The 22,709-nt window shown below is 45.2% G+C and overlaps 1 protein-coding gene across 1 annotated transcript in view; it reads right to left on the bottom strand.

The window, feature by feature from the left end:
* Positions 1-9,935: 9,935 nt before the first annotated feature.
* The window catches only part of MARCHF4 (membrane associated ring-CH-type finger 4), a 162,917-nt gene continuing 150,143 nt past the window's right edge, over positions 9,936-22,709 (bottom strand). Inside the window, exon 4 of the mRNA XM_038422195.2 lies at positions 9,936-19,129. Coding sequence (XP_038278123.1) covers positions 18,768-19,129 — 362 coding nt within the window. The 3' untranslated portion in view covers positions 9,936-18,767. The remainder of the gene's footprint in view (positions 19,130-22,709) is intronic.

The raw sequence follows: 22,709 nt of genomic DNA, 5'->3' as shown, positions 1-22,709 counted from the left end.
CTGTCTCTGCGACAGCTGGAGTTCACCTGAATGATAAGGGTTTGTTGGGCATTTTGGTTACTCTTCAGAAATTCTAATTCCTGGAACATCTGGTTTGTCCCGATGCTGATTTCTTTACCATTCTTCCCCCGGGAAATCTAGGTCTGTGCTTGGCATCTGTCTCTCATTCCCTTTTGTGCACATGAAGACAAAGAGCTATCTCTGTGTTAGCAAATGTCTGCCTCATCTGTTAGAAACTGCCTCCTTACCATCTCGCTTTTCAGGCCCATTTGGTTCCTTCACTGACCTCTTGTTCTTTGTGTAATTGGAAAATCAGCCCCCTATTTACAGTGTTTGCACTTTAGAAGTTTGAAAGATGCTGCTTGTTGGAGAAATATTCCCTATATTTAAAATGGGGAAACTTTTTAAGTGAACCTACTTCATATTCATCTTTCCACTCTACATCTTTTACTTTTGCCCTCTTCCCTTGTAGTGATTACTGAACTAAAGCCTTGGTCATGAGACATAAAACACAGGACATGCCCATCCTGGGCACTGTTCACATCTATTTATCTATCATAAATAGGGCTATGATTTTATCCTGGAGGTCACAGAATCCGTGACTTCCAGAGACCTCCATGACTTGAGCCTCCAGAGCCTGGGAGCTGTAGGATCCCCCACCATCCTGGCAGCTGGGAACTTCGGGGGCCCGACTTCCAGCTGCAGAGGGAGGCAGGGGCGTCCTGCAGGTAGCTCCCAGACAGGGCAAAGGCAGGGGTGCCCAGAGCTCTGAGGCAGAGGGGAGACCCCAAACTCCTGGCCGCTTTGGAGTGTCCGGGAAGTCCTAGCCACTGTGAGTGCCCCATAGGCAGCTGGGTTGCCCCAGAACTTGGAGCTGCTGTGGGCGGTGGGGGGACCCTGCACCTCCAAACCAGGCCCCCCTGGGTAATGTGGGGAGCCTGCAGCTCTCCATTTTGTCATGCATATTTTTAGTAAAAGTCACGGATAGGTCATGGACTTCCGTGAATTTTTCTTTATGCCCGTGACCTGTCGATGACTTTTACTAAAAATATGTGTGACAGAATCTTAGCTTTAATCATAAATATTCCCTGTAGTATCTAAGGGATGCAACAGTAGAAAGGCTAATCCCTGTGTCCTGGTCAATTTCCAATATGGGCAACTAAAGTCTGCCTACCTAATATTCAGCCTGTAATGTCCATTAGAAGCAGTATTCTGCACTTCTTGTCATCAGTGATTGCGTAGCGTTGTGTACTGTTGAGCTGTCATTTTCAACTCAGTGGTGACTGCAATTCACTGGTGGGTTGAACGATAACTGTCTTATGATGAATATTAGCTAATCATTACTAATAAATGTTATCTTGCATTCATGGTAGGCAGCAGCTTTCATCCCACAGATTTTCCTATACAGGGAGCACTTCATTCACCTCTGCAATGTAGTCACAATGAGCTGTTAATCAGTGCAAAGGAACCAATAGAGTTTAGGCTAAGAATTGAAGGGAAGACCTCTAAAACCGAGCACTCCGGCTGCAAAATGGCCCCCAAATCATGCATTAGCTCTGTACTGCCTCTGACAAGAGCACACCATTTGCTAGCACCACTTCCCACTGAAGCAAAGTGCTCCTTGGAGGTGTTCCCAGCCAAATCCCCATTCAGCCCAACCATGCTGAGCTTGCAAGATCTGATGGGACAGAAGCAGGAAGCAGGGGGGCTGCAGGCTATGTGTTGTGCATTCTGTATACTTTGAAAGTTGTTGTATGCATCCTTCTGTTGAAAAGTAAATTATTGTCATCATCAGTCTACAAAATGTGTTGCTCTGTTGGTTTATTCTGTTCACTCCTAAATTTTTCAAAGCCAAAAAAGAGATTTTAATGTGCATGTCTCCAGCTTTCCTCAGTGCTAAAACCAAGTGCACTGCCTAGGAATGTAGGAATGAATTGTCTCGCTTTACATATGGGTGGTTTAAATCTTTAATTACTGTTCATTTGTCCTTTTCTCAGTGCTATTTTGACCTTGGGTACCATCTCCTCCCCATCCTGTGCTCTGTGATCTGATCATCTCTAGCACTGCCTCATTGTCTGCTGTAACAGGAGACCTTGGGAGAGAGAGACAGGCTGAATAGCCATTATGGATCAAAATCCATCTTATTTCTGATAGTCCCTTGTATGAACAAAAAGTTTAATCCCCTCCCTTCTGTTCTCTGTGGCCTGTCATTCTGATCATTAAAGTACCTGTTAGATCCCCCGACCCTGTCCTCCTGCCAAATATGGTGGTGACTTCCAACATCTCCAGTCTCTGTTCTGCAGTTTGCTCCCTCTCAGATAGGAGGCATCACACTGTGGATAGAAAGGGCAGTCGCTGAAGAGTCTCGCTCAAATAAAACTGCAATGCACGTAGTGTAAGCCCTGTGAATGACGAAAGAGGATTAGGGAAGTCAACAATAAACCAGTGGAAATACCATCCAAGGAGCTTGCGCACACCCTGGTACATTTAGATATTTATTCCCAATCACCCAAGGCCAGGGTGGCTTTTCTGAACCCAGAGGAGTCTCTGTGACTCAAAATCCCCATATTGTGGTGAGCCCCCCTTCCACAGATAAGGGTTGGATTGGATTCCCAAGGGAGTCCACCAACACAGCTCCTTCCCCCAGCTAGAGACCTAGAGAAGATGGTCTGTCCTCCTCAGCAGGTTAATATGCTGCATCCTTAGTCAGCCTGGGGAACGAGGAAATGCATTTGGGTTCCCTGTGTGATGGTGTATTGGGATGGCACTTCTTCACTCCCAGCCAGTAATGCTGTCAGAGGAGTACAAATGAAACAAGACTAATTCATTCTCTCCCCACCTGGCCAAGGCAGGTTTTCCTCTACTGTAAATTCTCCACTATTCTGTTTGATCCAGTCTTAAATGGACAAGCCATGGGGCTTCCACCCCTTCCCTCTGGGAGATTGTTCTGCACTCTGTGAGAGCTCATGGCGTGTAAAGAGTCCATTGCTGCATTTCTTTTCCTGGTTCCCAGTTCTACTCCTTTGTGCCACCCTACATCCCTCCTCCCAGTATCTTTATTTTATTTCTCTCAGGTTCTGGCTCAGCACTGAGCATCTGTTTGACAATTTCACAGTGGGGTTGGATTTGCCATTGCTCTTGGGCAGCTTAACTTGTCTGTTCATGTGCAAAAAAAATCAAGAGCGGTCAGAGGAGCCTTTCCAGGAGAGATGGGCCCAAGCTCCAAACTTCAGATCCAGATTTCAAAATGGCGCAAGTATGATTAGTGTTGGAAACTGGCATGTTGGTTTGGCTCATTAGAAAGATGGAGCCACTTGTGAATCTGGGAATGGATCTGGGCTGGGGATTTGAACCCACACCTGGAAGTTCAGAGTTTTCATATCAGAGATGAATGGAGTCCAGTCATGCCTGTCATGAGGACCAGTACTGACTTGTTTGCTTGAACTCACATCTGTCTGTATGCATCTGTTGTCACTAGTCTTGTACAAACACAGAATAAGAAGACAGTCTCTGCCCCAAGGAGCTTAAAATATAAGTTTACCACCTAGCACAATGGCTACATGGCTAGGGCTCCTAAGTTTTACAGTAATATAAATAATAATAATAAATTACCAATTCCCTTACCCATCTGAGTCCATTACTGATCTTTCTAATAACTCAAAGCTCCAGACTCCCCACCCCTTTGGTTTTGAGAGGAAAGAGAAAGTGGGAATGCATTCCATTTGGTAGTCCTGATATCTCAGTGTTAAAGCAAAACATCCTGTTGGGGATATTTTAAACTCCAGTTTCAGCCAGGATGGTCTCAATTCTGAGATTTGCTTTAAAGGGTCTGTTCTGCCAGCTCAGTCAGAGAGACTGGTAGATGTATTGAGGATTCTCCCAATTAATTGCTTTCAAACCTGAGAGGGGTGTCTCTGTCATCCGTCAGAGTCTTAATTAATCAAAGCAGCAGATGGGTAGCATTGGCCCTCGAATGCCGGCATAATTAACTCATTCATTATCATGGTCTCTCGCTCTATGACGGTTCATAAAGGGCACATTCAATCTAACTGCCCTTGCCCTGTCATGCGAGCAGGTGCTAAATGAGTCTAATCATTCTTTTCCAGAATTACCCTGCCTCCAGGACACCCTCTGGGGAGACACTCTGATTTTTGGCAATAAATGTTTGGGGCCCTCCTTGGTTTCTGACAGGGAGGAGTGGAGCATGGCCTGGAACATTAGAGGGGCTGGATAATGTTAGGTTAACAATCCCATGAGCTGTCAAGGCACACAAGGGTTAGGGCTGTCATTTTCACAGGAAATTCGATGAGTTAAGTGCCACTAATTTGAATGGCAGTTAGGGCCCATATCCCTTAGAGGCACCTGAGTCCCTTAAGACTTGTGTAAAAATGCCAACCTAAACCAGTACATCGTTTGGCTCTTTGCTCCACATCAGATGAGAAGCGTGATCACATGTTGAAATATTTCCCTGATGCAAGAAGGGATTGGGATGTTCATGTTCTTGTGCCCTCAAAACTGGATTTCAGTGGTGCATGGGCCCTGTGTAGTGGGTGAAATTTCACCTCTGATTCCTTGGTCTGGCCATCTGGCTTTGGGTTAGCTGAGTAGCCTTTCATATGCTTCTGTGAATGTGTCTGACCAAAAATTTCGATCTGTAGCCTTTCTTTCTGTCTTTGTGTAGCTTCACAGCTCCACAATCATGAATGGATTTTATCCTCACACTACCACTGCGAGGTCAAGGAGTATTATCCCTCGTACTGAACTGAGACACAGTAACTTTCCCATGATCACATAGGGAGTTCATGGCAGAGCCAGGAATGAATAGAACCTCTGGCCACTGGATCATCTCTCTTACCCTACTTCTTGTGGCGCCAGTGAATTCTCCTCTCTGCGTCAGTACAGTGGCTGGCTGAGGAGCCTGGAAATGAAGCAACACTGTCTTTCACCTGTAGGCGGCTGGTTTGCATCATTCTAGACTACGCTGGAGATGGCCAAATGTAGCTTCCAACGGGGACTCTCTGTGAAAAGAGTTGGTGGATCTCCTAACAGAAGTAGTGAGTCAGCGTTGTTTGTTACCATGTGGTGGCTGTTTGCTGGAAAGAATTGGTGATTCTCAGTTTGTTAGGGTAGTTTGTAGTAGGCAGATGTCCACATCGCCAAAAAATATTGTTACAATTAGCTCTGTTGACAGAGAAGCCAAAATGAAGGGACCATGGAGACTCTCTCTGTCTTATGGTCTTATACTGCTATCCATCAGCATCTGAGCACTTTCCATGCAAAATTAATAGTAAGGTTTCTAGTGAACTTCATGGTGTCTTCTCTCATCTCAGAAAGACTCTGCTGGGGGGCCCGTGTTTGGCTGGTTAGTTTTAAGGGGTTTTTGCTTGTTTGCGTTATAGGTTTTGGTTTTGCGCAGAGGGGATGTTATGCTCAGTAGATGGGGAGCCCCCTCGCTGCCCGTGCCCTTTTCCATCCTGTCAATCCAGCACCTTTCTCCAGCTCTAAAGTCACTCGAAATAATAAGAACAATTCAGTCTCAGCAAAGTGCCAGGTGGGCAAAGCGAAAGATTTCATTTTTCCCAAGTGGTGACTTGAAGATTTCATTCAGCTGGCTAGGTTTGCAGGGTGTTAGCTTTTTAAGTCATTAACAGGAGGACAAAACCCATTAAAAACACGAGTAAAAAAGAAAAAATAAACACGGGTTTATTTTGAATGAAAGATGTTATGGGGCTTTTTTTTAAGGACCACTCCTTCCCCCCCCACCCCAGCAGAGTACTTTGCCGAGGTTGAATGTTGACCTCTGAATTCATTAATATTATTGATCCAATAAGGCTGCCAGTTGGTGCTTATGGATGTTACTGTGATCCTCATTATACAGGAATCCAGCAAATAGCAGAGGAGCAGCTTACTGTTTATTAATAGAATTTGGAACAATATATTTTCAGCTGATTAAATCAAAAATGCTAGACAGTTATACATAACCTCATAAATATGACCAAACAAAAAAACCCAGTGAAGGCTGGGGGACATGGTGACAGATTCCAGAGATGAGAGACTGTGACAACCTGCCAACCAAAGCCATGGCTGTATTGTACAGTATGTATATACACCTGCCGCATCTCAAGGAAACAATAATTGTTGTGTAAAATGGTGGTGAAGCTCCAAAATGCTGTGACAGGGCTCGGTATCTTGGAGGATTAGTGCGGAGCTAACTCGCCTGGAAGTTGTCACAGTGTGATAGCTGTCAGGTGGCCTGTATGAAATGCACTGATGATCTCAGTGTTGGGCGTCCACACCACCATTATTGCGTCACCTCCCATTGGCAGTCTCATTGCAGGAATCAACCACAGAAGTGGGGCTATCTGTAGGAGGAAGCACTGCTACAGACTATGTTCAGTGCATGAATAGGGGACTCCAGGGCTGACACCTTCACCTGTGCTAAATTCACTTTAAACAAAGGAAAAGGAGTTAGGGAGAAAGGAGAATGGCTGCTGCTGCTCAGATTATAGCAAAATGTGGACCTGAGTCATCAAGATCATGTGCCCCACCAAGCACTCTAGAAAAGATGGGGTAATTCTAGATAGCTCCATACACAGGTGATGGATGGAGACAGTTGGGAAAAAATATTATAGAGTGCGCCTCTTTAGTGTGTTGCAGACCAGCCCCTGTCAAGATGACTGTTCATTCCTCCTAAGAACCAAAGGTCCATCTTGCCCAGTATCCTGTCTTCTGACAGTGGCCAATGCCAGGTGCTTCTTTTTTGAACCCTGTTATAGTCTTGGCCTTCACAACATCCTCTGGCGAAGAGTTCCACAGGTTGACTGTGCGTTGTGTGGAAAAAAAACTTCCTTTTGTTTGTTTTAAACCTGCTGCCTATTAATTGCATTTGGTGACCCAAGATCTGGTGTTATGAGGAGGAGGAAATAACACTTCATCTACTTTCTCCACACCAGTCATGGTTTTATAGACCTCAATCATATCCCTGCACTTAGTCGTCTCTTTTCCAAGCTGAAAAGTCCCAGTCTTATTAATCTGTCCTCACACAGAAGCCGTTCCATACTCCTCATCATTTTTGTTGCCCTTTTTGGAACCTTTTCCAATACCAATCTATCTTTTTTGAGATGGGGCGATCACATCTGCACGCAGTATTCAAGATGTGGGAGTGCCAGGGATTTATATAGTGGCAATATGATATTTTCTGTTTTATTATCTATCCATTTCTTAATGATGCCCAACATTCTGTTAGCTTTTCTGACGGCCACTGCACACTGAGTGGATGTTTTCAGAGAACTATCTACAATGGCTCCAAGATCTCTTTCTTGAGTGGTAACAACTAATTTAGACCCCATCATTTTATATGTATAGTTGGGATTATGTTTTCCAACATGCATTACTTTGCATTTATCAATATTGAATTTCATCTGCCATTTTGTTGCCCAGTCACCCAGTTTTGCGAGATCCTTTTGTAGCTCTTCGCAGTCTGCTTGGGACTTAACTATCTTGAGTAGTTTTGTATCATCTGCAAATTTTGCCACCTCGCTGTTTACCCCTTTTCCCAGATCATTCATGAATATGTTGAATAGGACTGGGCCCAATACAGACCCCTGGGGGATGCCACTATTTACGTCTCTCCATTCTGAAAACAGACCATTTATTCCTTCCCTTCGTTTCCTATCTTTTAACCAAGTACCAATCCATGAAAGGACCTTCCCTCTTATCCCATGACAGCTTACTTTGCTTAAGAGCCTTTGGTGAAGGACCTTGTTCTCCAGTTTTTACTTTTGAACTCTAATTCTGTCTTCCAATGTGCTTCCCTAGAGTGTCTCTCCTTAGGGCTAAGCATGTGACATGGGGGTAGGTAGGTGGGGCTTCTCCTTCTAGGGACCATCCATCTCCTGGAGCCCCATCAGCCTCCTGGTCTCCACCCTCCTTTTCACTCACTGCCTGCCAGCCTTATATCTCCTGCCCAATGAGGCTGGCAGATGCAGTCAGTGATTAGGTAAACCTAGGCTATTTACCCAGCCCCAACCCATTTCCCCTGATTGGGGCTGGGGTGGCAGGAGCTGTTTGAGGCTCCCCGAGCAGTGCCCTGCCACAAGCCCTAGCTGGGCTCTGTGGAAGAGTGGATGGCAAGTAGCCACATGACTGCTGGAGCTGCCACCAGGGGTCAGTGGCAGGCAGGGGGACACATTGGAGAGGCAGGGGGGTAGGAGACATTTGATTGACTGCTACCTGTGCTGTACCTAACACCTCAGTTCAGAGCCAGGCGCTGTGTGTTTTCACAGCACCTAATACCTTGGGGGACTTGATCCTGACTGGGGCCTTTGGCACTTACTGCCGTAGAAATAAATACTGGTAACGAGCCCCATCCTTGCTGCAGGGGCTCGGTGATGTGTCGTCCCTGTTCTCGATCATTGATTGTCAACCCCACCCTCACCGCAAATACTTCCCTCTCCACTGATTGCCATCAGGCACTGGCAAGCCTCTTTCTTTCAGTGTCTGAAGAGATACTTGACACGATTGCTGCCATGAACCCAACAGCATCGTTCCACCGGAATCCCCCTGCAACCAGGCACCCACGTTTCAGGTATCCACTATACCCAGCAGTGGCCCACCTTGTCGCCTATAGGGGACTGTCCCTTAGACCTGTATTTTTCTCTTTGCATGAATACCTCATCCTCTCCATTTCCATCTCATCTTTCATTCCTGTACACTCCAGGCTCCTATCCCTCGCCCCATGACAAATCTCCCACACTCTGCCTGACTCTTCCTTTGTCAACAGCTCCATCTCCAACTTCCTTTCCTCAGCAAGATGCTGGAGCTGGTGGTGATCTTCTCTCCCATCTCACCGCTTTGGGTCAGCCTTTTGCCCTTATACACCCTGTCCCATTCTGAGGGTCAAGGGACAATGACCTTCTTCTCTTGGCTCACAGATCTCTCTGTTCTCTTCCTAATGGGCTGTAATGTGGCTTCCATTATCATCGCTCACTCTGGGCTGCTCGAGCACCTCACACCTGACCTTGGCTCTTCGGCACTGGCTGCTCCTGGTGGTGTTGCTGGAGGTGGAATTACAGCTTCTCCTCATTCTTTCTGCTGTGGAGCCTCCCAAGGGCCAGTCTTGCCATCTTCTCTACCACATCTTCTCTTCAGCCTATCATTGTCACAGACAATAAAGCCCATTCCCCACCCTCTTCTCCATTCCTACTTCCTCTTAGTCCCCCTTCCTGTCTCCCCCATCCCTGCCCCCCATCTTTTCCCTCACTGTACCTGGCCTGCATGACTGCCTATGTGCATTGTTACCATTTCTCTTTCATGCCAATCTATTCTTTGTCTTACACTTGCTCTGTTTTGTTCCATTCACTCTCCTTTCCACCTCTTGCTTTAAATCGTTTTGTGAGACTTTATTGGGAGGGACCGACACAAAAATGAATGTCTTTGTATTGTAGCCTGTTCAGTGGAGAAATGGTCCCCTTCAGTTTCCAGAGCTTGGCTGACTGGTCGTGTTTGTGAATGCTGAATTCACCAAATGACATACCTCCCATGGGATGCCCTTGGTCCAATAAAAGCTATTACCTCACCCAGCTTGTATCTCTAGCCTAGAGACTAATTCTGCTACCTCTTTGTTTGAAAACTCATTGTGGGGAGACCATCTCTTTATTCTCCCGGCAGAAGGTCCTGCATGCCTACAGTGGATGCTGCTAAGATGTCAGCATTTCCCAGTGCTTGCCACACAATGGTAGCTGAGCTTATCATAGTTTTCCCCTATATTTAGGAAGTCTCCATGTTATCTCTGTAGCAAAGACTGGCAAATATGGGCTTTTTAGTGGCTTCCACAGTATAGATTGATTAAACAAATGATAAATCATAGCAGGTAACAATTGTAATAAGGACAATAATGCCTCATCTTTATTTTTTCAAATCCTCTGAATGAAATGTTGACCTCAATTTGGCATGTGAAGGCAGACGACAAAGGCCACTGGATAAGGTCTCCTGTGAATCATGGAAAGAAATAGAGATTTTTATTGACCAGGAATGGCAATAAACAAACAAGGAGGAGGTAAATTTCACAGTGTGTATTACAGGTTAACAGAGAAGGAGAGGAGAAGATTAACAGAGTCTTTCATTTTTTTTTTATTATGTATATTTTCATTAGAAAACAACCTTAAACACCTAAGAATAGTTTTCTAATAAACATCAGCTCATGAAGAGCACTTAGAAGTTTCCATTTGGAATTCAGGAGAATGACAGGACAGTAACACAGTCAGCATGGTCATTCCTTGGAGCAAATCCCTCCCTCTTGACTGAGTTTTAAGCCTAACATTGCAGCCTGCAGTTCCTCCTTGGTTCCTGTTAAAAATCAGGGATCCCAAACACACAGAAGTCTCCATAGAGAGTCTCTAATGAAGTGTTTTCATATGGGCATGCAGTTTACTTTCATCGCTTTGTGGATATCATGATTCATACAGGGCCTTATCAGTGGGCTTCAGTGATTCATAAGGGGACGTGTCACCCCCAGGACAGAACCCTCTTCAGTAGAGGATCAGATTGCAGCCCTCCTGAGGGCCTTCAAAGGGACTAAAATGTGATTCAGAGCAGGTGCAGAATTAGCCTATTTGTTGTAAGTATACATGAATGGGGCAATTGGGGGAGGAGGGGGGAGGCAATGCCTTTTGCTTTCCCCCCCGGCTGCTCCCTTTCTTCCCTCTTCCTTAACTGGGAAAGATTGAAAGTCCTGAACTGGGTCAGTGTATTGCAATGTGCCTGTCCCTTAGCCGGTGACTTCACTGCGATAAAAAAGGGAGGTTTTTACCTTAGGGTACCGATGTAAGCTATCCCGAGGAGTAAACACAGTGAAGACAAAGCACTTTACTGCGAGGTAAACTACCTCATGATAAAACTAAACTGCCTTCTCTTCACTGTGTTTTTTTACTTCAGGTAGCTTATGTGCATTACTCTGAGGTACCCCCCCCCCCGCCCCCATTTATAGCAGTGAAGACAAAGCCTAAGAGTGAAGCTGTTCCAAAGCCAGGCCCTGCCAGAGCGAGGTTCTGTTGGACACACCAGTTTAAGGGAAGTGGAGAGATGTTTGTGTCTCCATCAAGGAGAAGGAAGGCTCTCCATACCTCTTGCATCAAAGAGCTACTTTGCCATTCAGTGTCACTGATCCTCACGTTGGAGGGGCCCAGTGAGGATGAGGATGTGGTGGGTGAGAGGAAGGAAGGACTAAAAACTTGTAGGATCCAGGGCAAAATTCTCCAATCACAGATGCAGAGAAACTCCAAATTTCTCTCACGAGATCAAAGGCACAGGCAGTTGTAGGACAGCTGGAGTTGTGCACACCACTCTTGTTCAGTTGAAAGCTGACTCTTGAGAGCAGAGCTGGGGCAAGCAGATTTGGTGGGCTATGTAGCTATCGTCTTGTGTAGGTAGGAGAGGAGAAACCAGAGCCACCGGAACAGGCAGCAGAAAATTTACAGGGGACAAATGAAAGGCTGGGTAGTCAAGGACTGCTGTGCTGAATGGAACTGCTCCTCTTAGAGGTAGCTCTGCAAGCATCTTTGACCACAAAAAGGGTGGATCACATAGAGGTTGTATCCACGTTCTTGGTCCCTAAAGGCCTATGATGCTTTTGATGAAGATTGGTGTCAGGCACATGCTGTTTGTGGGGATGAATACACTCTCCCATCAGTAGAGCTTTAAGGATCTCTGACGGCACCCGTTACCGCAATTGGTTGACACCTGGTTTTTGTAGTTACCAATGCCCCTCTGGTGCCTGCATAAAAATATTTACTTGACTTTCATGATACTTTTGAACCACCTTGACATCACTGCACAGGATGCTGAAGTGACATCATCACAAATGATATCACCACCCTCCTGTGATGGCACAAGGCGAAAGGTGCACTTGCTGGTTTATAAAGCCAGCGAGCGGTGAAAGCAGCTGCCGTCATCATGGGTGAAAACACCTTGAATAGACACAGGAACACCATTGCTGGCTTTGACAACCACTCAGAGGAATTTTCTGGTCGCTTGGTGGAAATCTGAGCTCTAGGAAGGCTCTGTGGCTTTGGAGGCCACCATTGGTCAAAGACTGGGCACTGGGCAGGCAGCAAAATAAAAATAGTATCCGTATTTTGTTCTGTACAGAAGGCCTTGGTGGTAGCAGTAACAAAATGTAGTGAACAGTCTCTCCTTACTCCTTGGCTCCTTTTCTGTTTGTTTATTCAGTTCTCTATACTCTGAATAACATCATCTTTCTCCAGAACACTTTGAAAAGCAGGTTGTTTATAGATAGGTAGTAAACAAGCTGAAAACAACACTCTCAATGTGGCATAGAAAAGAATCTCCCTTATTCTTTCCCCATGTTCAAGGACTCCCACCTCTTGTCAATAAACTTGTGACTTGTATGGTTCCAGGCGTTTGTGCTTTCATATCTTTGTGCTTGCTTGAGTATGGCTCAGATAATTTCAAGAGGCCTTTAGTCTATGATCCACTGCACTTCAAGACCCAAGTATCTCTCTCTCTGTCTCACACACACATTGACTGAACATTTAATCAATGATTGGCCAAGAATCCCATGCAAGGATTTCTTTTCTCCTTCTTCTGCCTACCTAGAGTAAGGTCCTGCATTGTTCTATCTACCTAATTAACTTCTGTCAAGACTTTTTTTTTAGGTTCAATAAACTAAACATTCTTTCATGGTTGTTTTTCCCCCCTCTCAAGAAGAGTAATCGTTTTGTAAACTTGTAATTCTGGTTCTGGAAGAAGAAACTTCATTCTCTCTTCAAAGAAGAAATTCACCCACTGACCTGGAGGTAAGTTGAATAATGAACCAAGATATTTTTGACGTTTTTGTTAACAGTGCAGAAACTTCATGGTCTTTTCTACTTGTATACAATGTGATAGCTGTCAGATCAGACACTGATCCATCAACTACACTGTGTCAAACTCACATCACCGGAGGGAATGCTCTGGAAGCCATCAAATGGTTACTATTGTAAAGGAAACCATTGCTTTATTCAGTACATCTCCCTTAAGCGTTGAAGTGGAGGTAAATGGTCAATACACTAGGTTCCTGCACTAGTTGTTTATCTCTGGATTCTAATGTGAGTGCTTTTGGTCACAAATGCTGGTTTCAAAACACTACAGATATTTATCCATGTTGCAAAATCATCCTATAGTTTATGCTGTAGGTATCTCTACTCATGAGAAGCCACAGTCTGGGCAAGCAGGGTTTTGCCACATGCCAAGAGAGCTGCACTGGCAAAAGGAATTTGGCAACGGGGGAGTAGAATAGCAGGGAGTGCGTCAAGTTATGAATGGGGTACATTGGTATTGGGGGTTAGGGTCCCCTGGCACTAACCATTAGGGCATATGCATTGCTGGCCCCAAGGGCTCAGTCCATCTGAATATTCCAGTGTTTACACTGATTTTCCCTCACTGTGTGTAGCTGACAAATGCTAACAGGAACTGCTGGTAATATGCTGGCATTGTAATGAAATGGGAAGAGGAATTAGCTGGCTCACTGGCCTTGTGCTCTCAGCTGCAATGCAGGAGTCCTGGATTTGATTGCTAGTCCCATCTCTCTGGATCTATGGGCTGACAGTGCTATGGAGGCAGCTTGCTTATATCCTGAGTGAAGGTGAGCGACCTCCTTGAATACTTTGTCTGCCTGGTCAGAGATGCTGCATTACGGCATTGTGCTCTCGGTGTCGCTCACCCTGTGGTGAGCTACCCAATGCCCTACAAGACATGTGGCACGTCCATTGGAAAAAAATCAGGCCTCTCCCTTGAAAAGAGGGACCGCTGGCAACTGTACGGTGGACAGCGGCCCTCAGGATGGTCTCCAGCCGATGACTTTCTCAGCCGGAAGGAGGTTGGCTGTGATATGGGGCCTAGTGGAGGAATTGGGGTTTGAAGGAATCCTCAGGGATCTGGCAAGTCTGAGGAGGTTTGTTCCTGTTTCCCTGAGTGAAAATACAGTTAGTAAAGCCAGGAAAGGTATTAACTACTATTTCTTCCCCGATACAGGCATTGGTGTCCCTGATCCAGAATAATGCCAGAAGCACGCATCTTTTGGGACATTTGTGGCAACAGTGATGTGCTCTTCCTCAGGGCCTGGCCACAGGATCAGGATGATACAAGGTGATTCTTCAAGGCCCAGTGTAGAAAAGCACAGTCAGAGGCGCTAGCGGTATTAAAACAAGGTAAAAGGGAAATTCAGTCATGTGTCTTGAGAGCCAGCCCATCAGTGCTGACATTTGAAGTGGGGAATGGAGTGTTTTATTGGCTTCCTGGGCTTCACGACCAACTGGTCCTGTGAGAGCTGATTGGCAGCAGGAAACTATGCATTTCAAAGTGAATATATATTGAAAAAACAAAACACATCAAGGGCTGTGAGTCCTGACCAGAGGGGCGTCAGAAGAACCTGGACCACATAGACCCCCTACTACAGTCTAAGTGTGTGCTTGTGCTCTGGGGGAGGTGGGGGGAATGGACTTGAGGGTGGGTGTTTGGTGGAGAGACTGGAAGAGCAATGGAGGCTTGTAGCCACCACTGAAATTTTGGGCAAAGAGGATAGAATTGAAAGAAGTCACACAGAGCAAAACCTCTCCAAAAAGGCAGTAAGTGACCCATCAAAGCTGACAGAAAATCAGGAAACTGTAACAAAATGTGAGTAATTTAGTAGGACCACGAATCATTTCAGACCCCTTGTTTCTCCATCAGCTGCCTCTGCCTGTTTCACCGTGCCATGAAGCACAAGAGCATAGGAATGCCTGATGGGAGTTTCGCCCCTACCCCACCCCAAAACAGCTGTTGAGTTGCAAACAGCGTGATCTGAGGGAAGCAGGGCTCACTGCCTTGTAAGAATGGCGTTAAAAATACAAAGAACTCTTTGACAACAAGGCAAAGTGAAGAGTACTTGAAAGAGAAGGCAAGATGAGCAGTGACGTGTGGGTGGGGTGATGCCAGGGAAGGGATGCCTTCTATAGAACGGCTTTGTTTAGCTCCGTCATCTTGTCCCTTCTGCTCTCTGCAAACTCCCACCAGTCCATGGTGCGTTTTGCATGTCTCCATTTTTGCACTTTTTATTGTCCTGCATAGGAGCAGAAATGATGGGATGGGGGAAGAGAGAAGAATGCATTCTGCCATGGAACATAGATGCTTATTACTATTGCTGCCATCTTCAGAGCCGCTCCAAAAAATAATAAAAAACCCCCAAAATGTGCACCCATCGCTCTCAGACCAGCAGCCTAGATGTTCATAAAATCAGAAGCACTTTGCTCAGGAATAAACTGCTCTGAAAACAGAGGTTCCAATTACACTTGGCTTCTAGGAGATTGTGCTGGTGGTGGCAGCTCTTGGAATGAAAGCGAAGATCCTGAGCGCTAGTTCAAACGGGAATTATTTTGGGGCAGTTCTCTGGCCTGTGTTATACAGAAGGGCAAACTAGATTATCACAGTAGTCCCTTCTGGCCTTGGGAATCTATGCTTAAGAAAGTGTTATAATTAGTTTCCAACTTCCTTTAGCTAACGTCTTATCTATCTAGGTACTTAAGTGCTCCTTGTCACCATAGTATCTGATGCCCAGTCATTGATGAACTTGGCAAGACTGTGTGTTCTGTTCATTTGGTTTGGTTATTAAATAGCTGAAATAGGTTTTTGATTCTTAAACCATTGTGGAAGGGCTCAGAAGGTCACCGTCTCTGAAACTGGGCTCCGTAGCCAAACGAGAGGGTTTTCCACCCATGAGGGATGCTGCAGCCACTGAACAGCCCAGACCCAGGCAGGCCAGTTGCAACTGGAACATGTATTTCTAAGCACATTGCATGGAAAACACGTGTATAGAAAAATGTTGTAACAAATCCATGGCCAAGTAGGACCATGTGGTTGTCACTATGCTGCACATTACTGCCACTCAGAACGTCATGCGAAAGTGGCAGCACCCTACCACTTCAGCAAAAGGGGACTCTCTGGTAACAGTGTAGGGGCTATGATACACCGAGCTGAGCAGTTTGAAGTTTGTCCAGCAAAGGGCAGTGGGTGCTCATTCCTGCTAACCAGCTCATTGCTATCTATTTTACACACGCTACCTTATCATGTCAATGGGCTTTGCAAACATTGAGTCTCACAACACCCCTGTGAGGTAGATAAGTATTATCATCCCCATTTTGCAGATGGGGAACTGAGCCAGAAAGATTAAGGGACTTGCCCAAAGCTACAGAGAGAGTTGGTGGCAGAGCTGGAGTGAGATGACTCCATCCTGTGCTCAGCCCACCAGGCCATGCCTCCCTTTCATGGTGAGATGTGCTTCTGACCTTATAAACTCTCAACCTGCTAACCCCAGTGAAAGGAATTTGGTTTTCCTTATTACATAATGGGAGTTGGAGGGGGATCAGATGACACTACTTACTGTTACGTCTGACAGCCCCCACCCCTGTCAGAGCATCACAAGTGGCCATCTCTTGTGACAAGAATGCTGCCCTTTGGAAAAGCCTCTGGGGCACGAAGAGGCTGCTGTGTTCCCTTGCGTTAACCAGACTTTGCTAGACTTTACCACAGGAGCAGCCCCATAAGAGACATGCTCCCGACAACACCTTTCAGAGGTCATCAAAACAGCCACGACCCCAACCTAAAGCACTCTTTGGTAGACAGTGAGATAGGTCAGCTATACAGACACTGGCCTCCCAGAAATCATGTTTGTTTGCATGGCTCCTCATTTCATCAGCTGTCTTGGGATTAAGTCTTATCTCAGGGTAGAGCTCAACTCGGCTGGAGTTTCAGAACCCACATGTCATCTGCCATAAAGACACCTGTTCTGTTGCATTCTGATATTCAAAGGGACACTGTCAAGTAATGGAGGCCCAGAAATGTGACCTTCCTTAAAATGCTTATTCCTTCTGAGTGCTAAATTGCTTTCTGGCCGGGATTTCCAAACCCGGGCGCCCAAAGTTCATCAGCTAAATCCATATGTAGGGGCATGAATCAAAGTGAAATCACATGAATCAACTCCCATGGCTCCAACAGAAGCTGCAAGAGGTGCTCAGATACCACTGTGAAGGATGGTAATATAAACTCCTAAGACAGGAGATCCCAGCACAGCTGAAAATCAGGCTGCTTTCTTTCATCTGCTTACATATGGGTTTTGATAGCTAACTCCAGGCATGGGTTTGACCATTGTGGCATTAGTTATTTTTGATTTGCTGTGCCATTGCTCCAAAACCAGTTAAGACTCTGCATTGTTATAGTTTCTGCTCTTCTGCTCCCTATGCTACAGAAGTTGCTACACTAACAAAACAGCTCTGTTCTCCAGGGCTGTGATGCAGCACCATCAGCAATGCTGGGGCACATGAAAGTAAACAGGGCGCAGCCATGTTTGACTTCTGGCTGCAGTAGACGGTTGGGAGAAGAGGGGCAGGGTGGGGTGAGGGCACAGCGGGGCAAGGTCCTGGCCAGGGGAGAACAGTGTGTGCCAAATGGAAAAGGACAAAAATCAGTAGGGAAAGAATTTTTATTTTCAAGCTTTTAAGAGAATATGACAAATGATGGAGAGTAAAAAAAAAAAAAAAAAGCCCCTAAAAACTATTTAAAAAAGTACTTGACAGTGTCCCTTTAATACCCACAAATGATTCAGCCATTGTGCATTGAAAGAGGATGTTCCTGAAGAGCAATTGGAACTTTCATGGATAGCTCCTAGAGAAGGAGACTTATTAAAAGCATAATATATTCACTCAGGGACCGTGCTCCCTCTTCAGACTAAGTCTTTGTTAGCTCATCATTTAGTCTTTTCCACTCAGTCATTCAGCAGACTGGATATCAAGGGCTTAACCTATAAGATTGAGTGAGACTCTCTTGCAAGTTGAGCAGCAGGGATATACAGATAAAAAAACCCCTCTTATAAGAGTCTGAATCACAGATGCAGGAGAAAGCTGTGGAGATGGGACTGGCCTAATGTAATCAATCGGGAGTGATGGGGTATGAGAGGAAATTAACCTGGAGCAGCCTCCTTTCTCAAAGTCTGCCTGGAGGATGGTTTTTATGAGCGGGAAGGTTTGAATGTGGGATTTGGGGTCATCATACCAGTGCTTGTGCTTCAAACACCCACAGCGCATCTGTACAAACTTCGCCAAAAAATGTCTGTCAAACCTGCTCCCAACGCCATTCTCCGAACCCCTTGCCAATTTTTGTTTTGGTGAAATATGGACGGATATATTTTTTTTTAATATTAAAACTAAAAAATCCCCAGCCATTTCAGTGGAAATACTCTATCGCGAGTAAGACAGGGCTCCGGAATGATTTATGAAACAAAACGATGACTCAGATCCCTGCTTAACACAATCTGAAAACTCCTCCAAGTACGTCGCTTCCGTCATTCCCCTTCTGTTTGTTATCATTCCACACTATGTGTCTGTGTGCGTGTGGGGTGTGTGTGTGTGTTTGCAGAACATTACCCATCCCAGCTAATAAAACTTGTAAGACATGCTAATACCGGCTCTTCCTCGGCTTCCCCAAACCTTTGCCTAGTCAGTTGTTAGTTCGTATTGCACTTGTTTTGTTATTTTTTTAAAAAATAATATTGACTGGCTGGAAAACGTTAACCTCTTTAGCATGAGTGTGCAACTCTGCCTCCACCTTCTTCTTCCTCAGTTGGCCAAGTGCTGCTTACACCTTGTGCAGCTACCCAAAAAAATTAAAGGCACACCATGCTTCTCTGCTCTTGAGTGCTTTGTCTTCACTTCGTGTTAAGGCCTCCTGAATTCTGTTGTTCAGACTGTTGTGACCCTCATGACGAGCTCTCTGTTAGTGCTAGACTGGCTTCTCTGTTCATGAGGCCTCAGCTGGCTGAGTATATGCAAGATGGTGTAAGCACAGTGGTGGTCAGACAGGGTGCCGGTGGCGTGGCTAGTGCCCCGGATCCCGTTGTCAGCTGGAGTGGAGTTGCTGGCTGTACCACTGGTGGAGGACGAATGGTTGGTTTGGGAGGAGGTTCGGAGGTTTGTCCTGGTCCCTGTTTTTTGGTCCTCCGTGTCTTTTGTTTTGTCATAGTTCAGCACTTTCCACTGCTGATTTACCGCCTGCCACCGTTTGAAAATCCGGTAAACTGAGGGCCCTTCGTGTATTATTAGACCTGGAGGGAAGGCAAAAAAACAAGAGGAACTTTAGAGAGAAGCTGTGAACACAGCTCAGCATCACTCCCTCTAGCTGCCTGCTTAGTGGCCCATGAACACAGCTCTCTTGGTCAGTGTGCATTCTACGATAAACCAAGGTTTTTAATTACTGACTGGCAGAGCACAAGTCCTTCTGCTCAGCCAGACTGCCTTCCACCTGGATGAAACAGATCACAGTTTGATCTCAGCAGCCAGCAAACGGGTCTTACATGCAGCAGGATGGCTTATTCTATACAGCACCACAATATCCCTTTACCAATGCACCTCTTGGTTTGATCCGCCATACATGCTGTAGTCATGACTCAGCTGAAAATGTGTACATGGGGGGTATACCTGGAATCTATGTGCTGTTGGCAGCTATTGGGCTAACATCACATGAATGTGTAAATCAAATCTAGCTGCATGCATAGCAGCAGCAGGGCCGTGGTTGTCTAGTGCCTGGAGCAAGGGTCTGGGAATCAAGACACCGCAGTTCTATTCCTGACTGTCGCTGACTTGCTGAGTGATCACAGGAGAAGGACTTAACTTCTGTGTCTTGGCTATGTCATCTGCAGAATGAGGATAAATGATATGTACTCGTCTTTGGAGAGTGCTTTGATATTGATGGATGAAAAACCATGCAAATTATTCATCATTAGCATTTTCACTAATATTGTGTCTGGGACAGGGTGTGTGTGTGTTTTGCTGGAATCTGTCTACCTGCACACATTGTATTTTCTGGATCCACCAGACAAACATCATACATGGATATAACAGAAGTGTTGTCTAGTGGTTAGAGCAGTGGACTGTGACTAGAACTCCTGACATCTAATCCTGTCTGCTCATTCCTGAGACACTGGATAGGTCAGTTCCCCTCTCTGTGCATCAGTTATGAGGTCTGTCAAATCAGGATAGTAAAAATACTCAACTCCCTTGCAGGGGGATTGTGATAATTAATTACTTAATCTCCATAAATCATCGAGAAGATAAAATATGCAACCTACATGCTAAGTAAGTAGTAGTAGTATTCTAAATACAGGACTCTACCCAGCTGCTCTGATACCATAGAGAATGGCACAGTATAAATGCCTTGCTAGCTAGCTTAGCCAGATACAGATAGATTCCCCACACACTGGGCTAGCATATACTACTGACCTGGGAATGGAAACCGTGGCACCGCAAACATGCGGGCTTAGCTGACATATTGTAACATTATTCAAAATATCAAATTTCAATCTTGGTCTGAAACACTTAATTTAAAGTAGGATGTTATACAAAAGTAATTCATATCAGCCTCCAGATCAGACGTTGTTGGATGGTTCAGTGTACAGTGGTTCACCCATTACAAAAGCACAATAGCTGCCATGCTACTGCAAGTATTCCAACAGACAGATAAACACTGAGTCAGGCCAGCGCCCGGATTATTTGTTTTCTCTTGATACTGTTGGTTCACTCTGTCTGGGCCACAATCAAGATCAGATCAGGATGAGAGAAGCTCCCAGGTAGAGATGCCCCATTCACCAGCCCGTGAACTTTCATGAGCATTAATGCAACATGCAGAGAATGAAAGACTCATAGAATCATAGGACTGGAGGGGACCTCGAGAGGTCATCTAGTCCAGACCCCTGCACTCATGGCAGGACTAAGTATTATCTGATTATCCCTGACAGGTGTTTGTCTAACCTGCTCTTAAAAATTTCAAATGATGGAGATTCCACAACCTCCCTCCGCAATGTATTCCAGGGCTTAACCACTCTGACAGGAAGTTTTTCCTAATGTCCAACCTAAACCTCCCTGGCTGCAATTTAAGCCCATTGCTTCTTGTCCTATCCTCAGAGGTTGAGAAGAACAATTTTTCTTCCTCCTCCTTGTAACAACCTATTATATACTTGAAAACTGTTATCATGTCCTCTCTCAGTCTTCTCTTCTCCAGACTAAACAAACCCATTTTTTTCAATCTTCCCTCAGAGGCCATGTTCTCTAGACCTTTAATCATTTTTGTTCCTCTTCTCTGGACTTTCTCCAATTTGTCCACATCTTTCCTGAAATGTGGAATGAAAGTCAAAGTCAAGTTGTGCCAAAGCCTGGGACTTGATCTTGCTACTTGCATTTCACAGTGGGTTTGTAGCCGTAAGTGCTAATTAAAATGACTTCAGTATGAGTGCCAAGCACCCCATTGCAGAAGTACTCATAAGTACAAGTGTGCCGTGGAAATAGCATTTATGTATTTATAAGTAAAAGTACAAGTGCAAGTACTTCCAACTCCTGTATGATAAGAATGAGCTTATCTGTTATAAGAATTTGCTGATCTGTTTTTTCTTTGGACACTGACCCATCACAGAGTTGTTGCTGCAGAAAAGTATCCAAATGGGGGGCCTTGTACTTTAGAGTTTCCCCAGACACTATGAACAAGTCTCCCCACTGCTACTGAGCTGGGCCAGGGAGCGAGTCTACCCATTGCTGGTTGTAGTGATCAATCAGAAGTGAAAGGAGTGGGCTGCCACTCTCCCTGGTTGGTGCAAGAGCTAGGCTTGAAGCTCCCAAGCCAGGACAATGGGTGCTGGAGGCCAACCAGAATCCAGGAGGGATGTGATTGTTTCAATCACCTATTTTTAAAAAGCACCTGTGGATAAAAAAACCATTGTGCTTTATCGACTTTACAATGTACTTAAGTACCAAGTACAGAATATTTGAAGCACTTAAGTATTTTGAAGTGCTCTCCCTAGTTGTACTTAACATGGGAACACTGTGCATGTAGAACTTCATCAGAGAGAAACTATTTATTGCCATCACTGATCAACCAAACCTTAACTGTTTTGCCCTCTGTCCAGCACTCCTCCATTCTATCCGACACCCCAGTGAATTCCATTGGAACATGAGTGTTTTGTCATGGCTGGAGATACAGCCAACTGGTTGCACTTTCTGTCCTGAGATGTAAGGCTGCAGGTTATTAGAACAAACATTTACTTTAAAAGCTCATCCTAACCTCCAATGGGCAGCTAGAAAATGGATGGCAGAAGAGTTTGTCTTTCAGAATGTAACTCTGTAGGACTGTCATTTACTATCTCTTTGTAGATTGACTAGCACAATGGACTTTGAGCTCGCTGAGGCTGTATGGCAATAAAAATGTTAAAGAAATAATAAAGAGCTCAGAGAGAGTAGGGCATCAGCAGGGGGAAAGGTTTGGGAATTGCTGAGAGCTGGTGACAAGTTACAAACTTACCTAAAGATGCGATAATCAAATGTAACCTACAAGTACAATATGAAAGGATCCCTTTTCAAAACATGAAGGCCTATTTGCTTGAAGTTAAATGTGTACATATCCTCCTGACTGCAATTGCCCCTATACGGACCACAACCGCACATGCTGTATAGTGGGTATATGCATGTGCTGGTAAGCATTTAGATGTGTAAAAAGGCATAGGCATGCACAACCATCTGATCTGCATGTCCAGCTATGTATGGTAGCTGCACTTCCATTGCACAAGTTGCCTTAAGTGAATGAATGGACAACATCCCGTTTAGATCATTGACTTATTAACCAGGACTATGACTGAGTTG

This window comes from Dermochelys coriacea, chromosome 11, assembly GCF_009764565.3.
Source record: "Dermochelys coriacea isolate rDerCor1 chromosome 11, rDerCor1.pri.v4, whole genome shotgun sequence".
Lineage (NCBI taxonomy): Eukaryota > Metazoa > Chordata > Testudines > Dermochelyidae > Dermochelys > Dermochelys coriacea.
The sequence above is the reverse complement of the archived record's forward strand: the minus strand, read 5'-3'. Positions and strand labels throughout refer to the sequence as shown.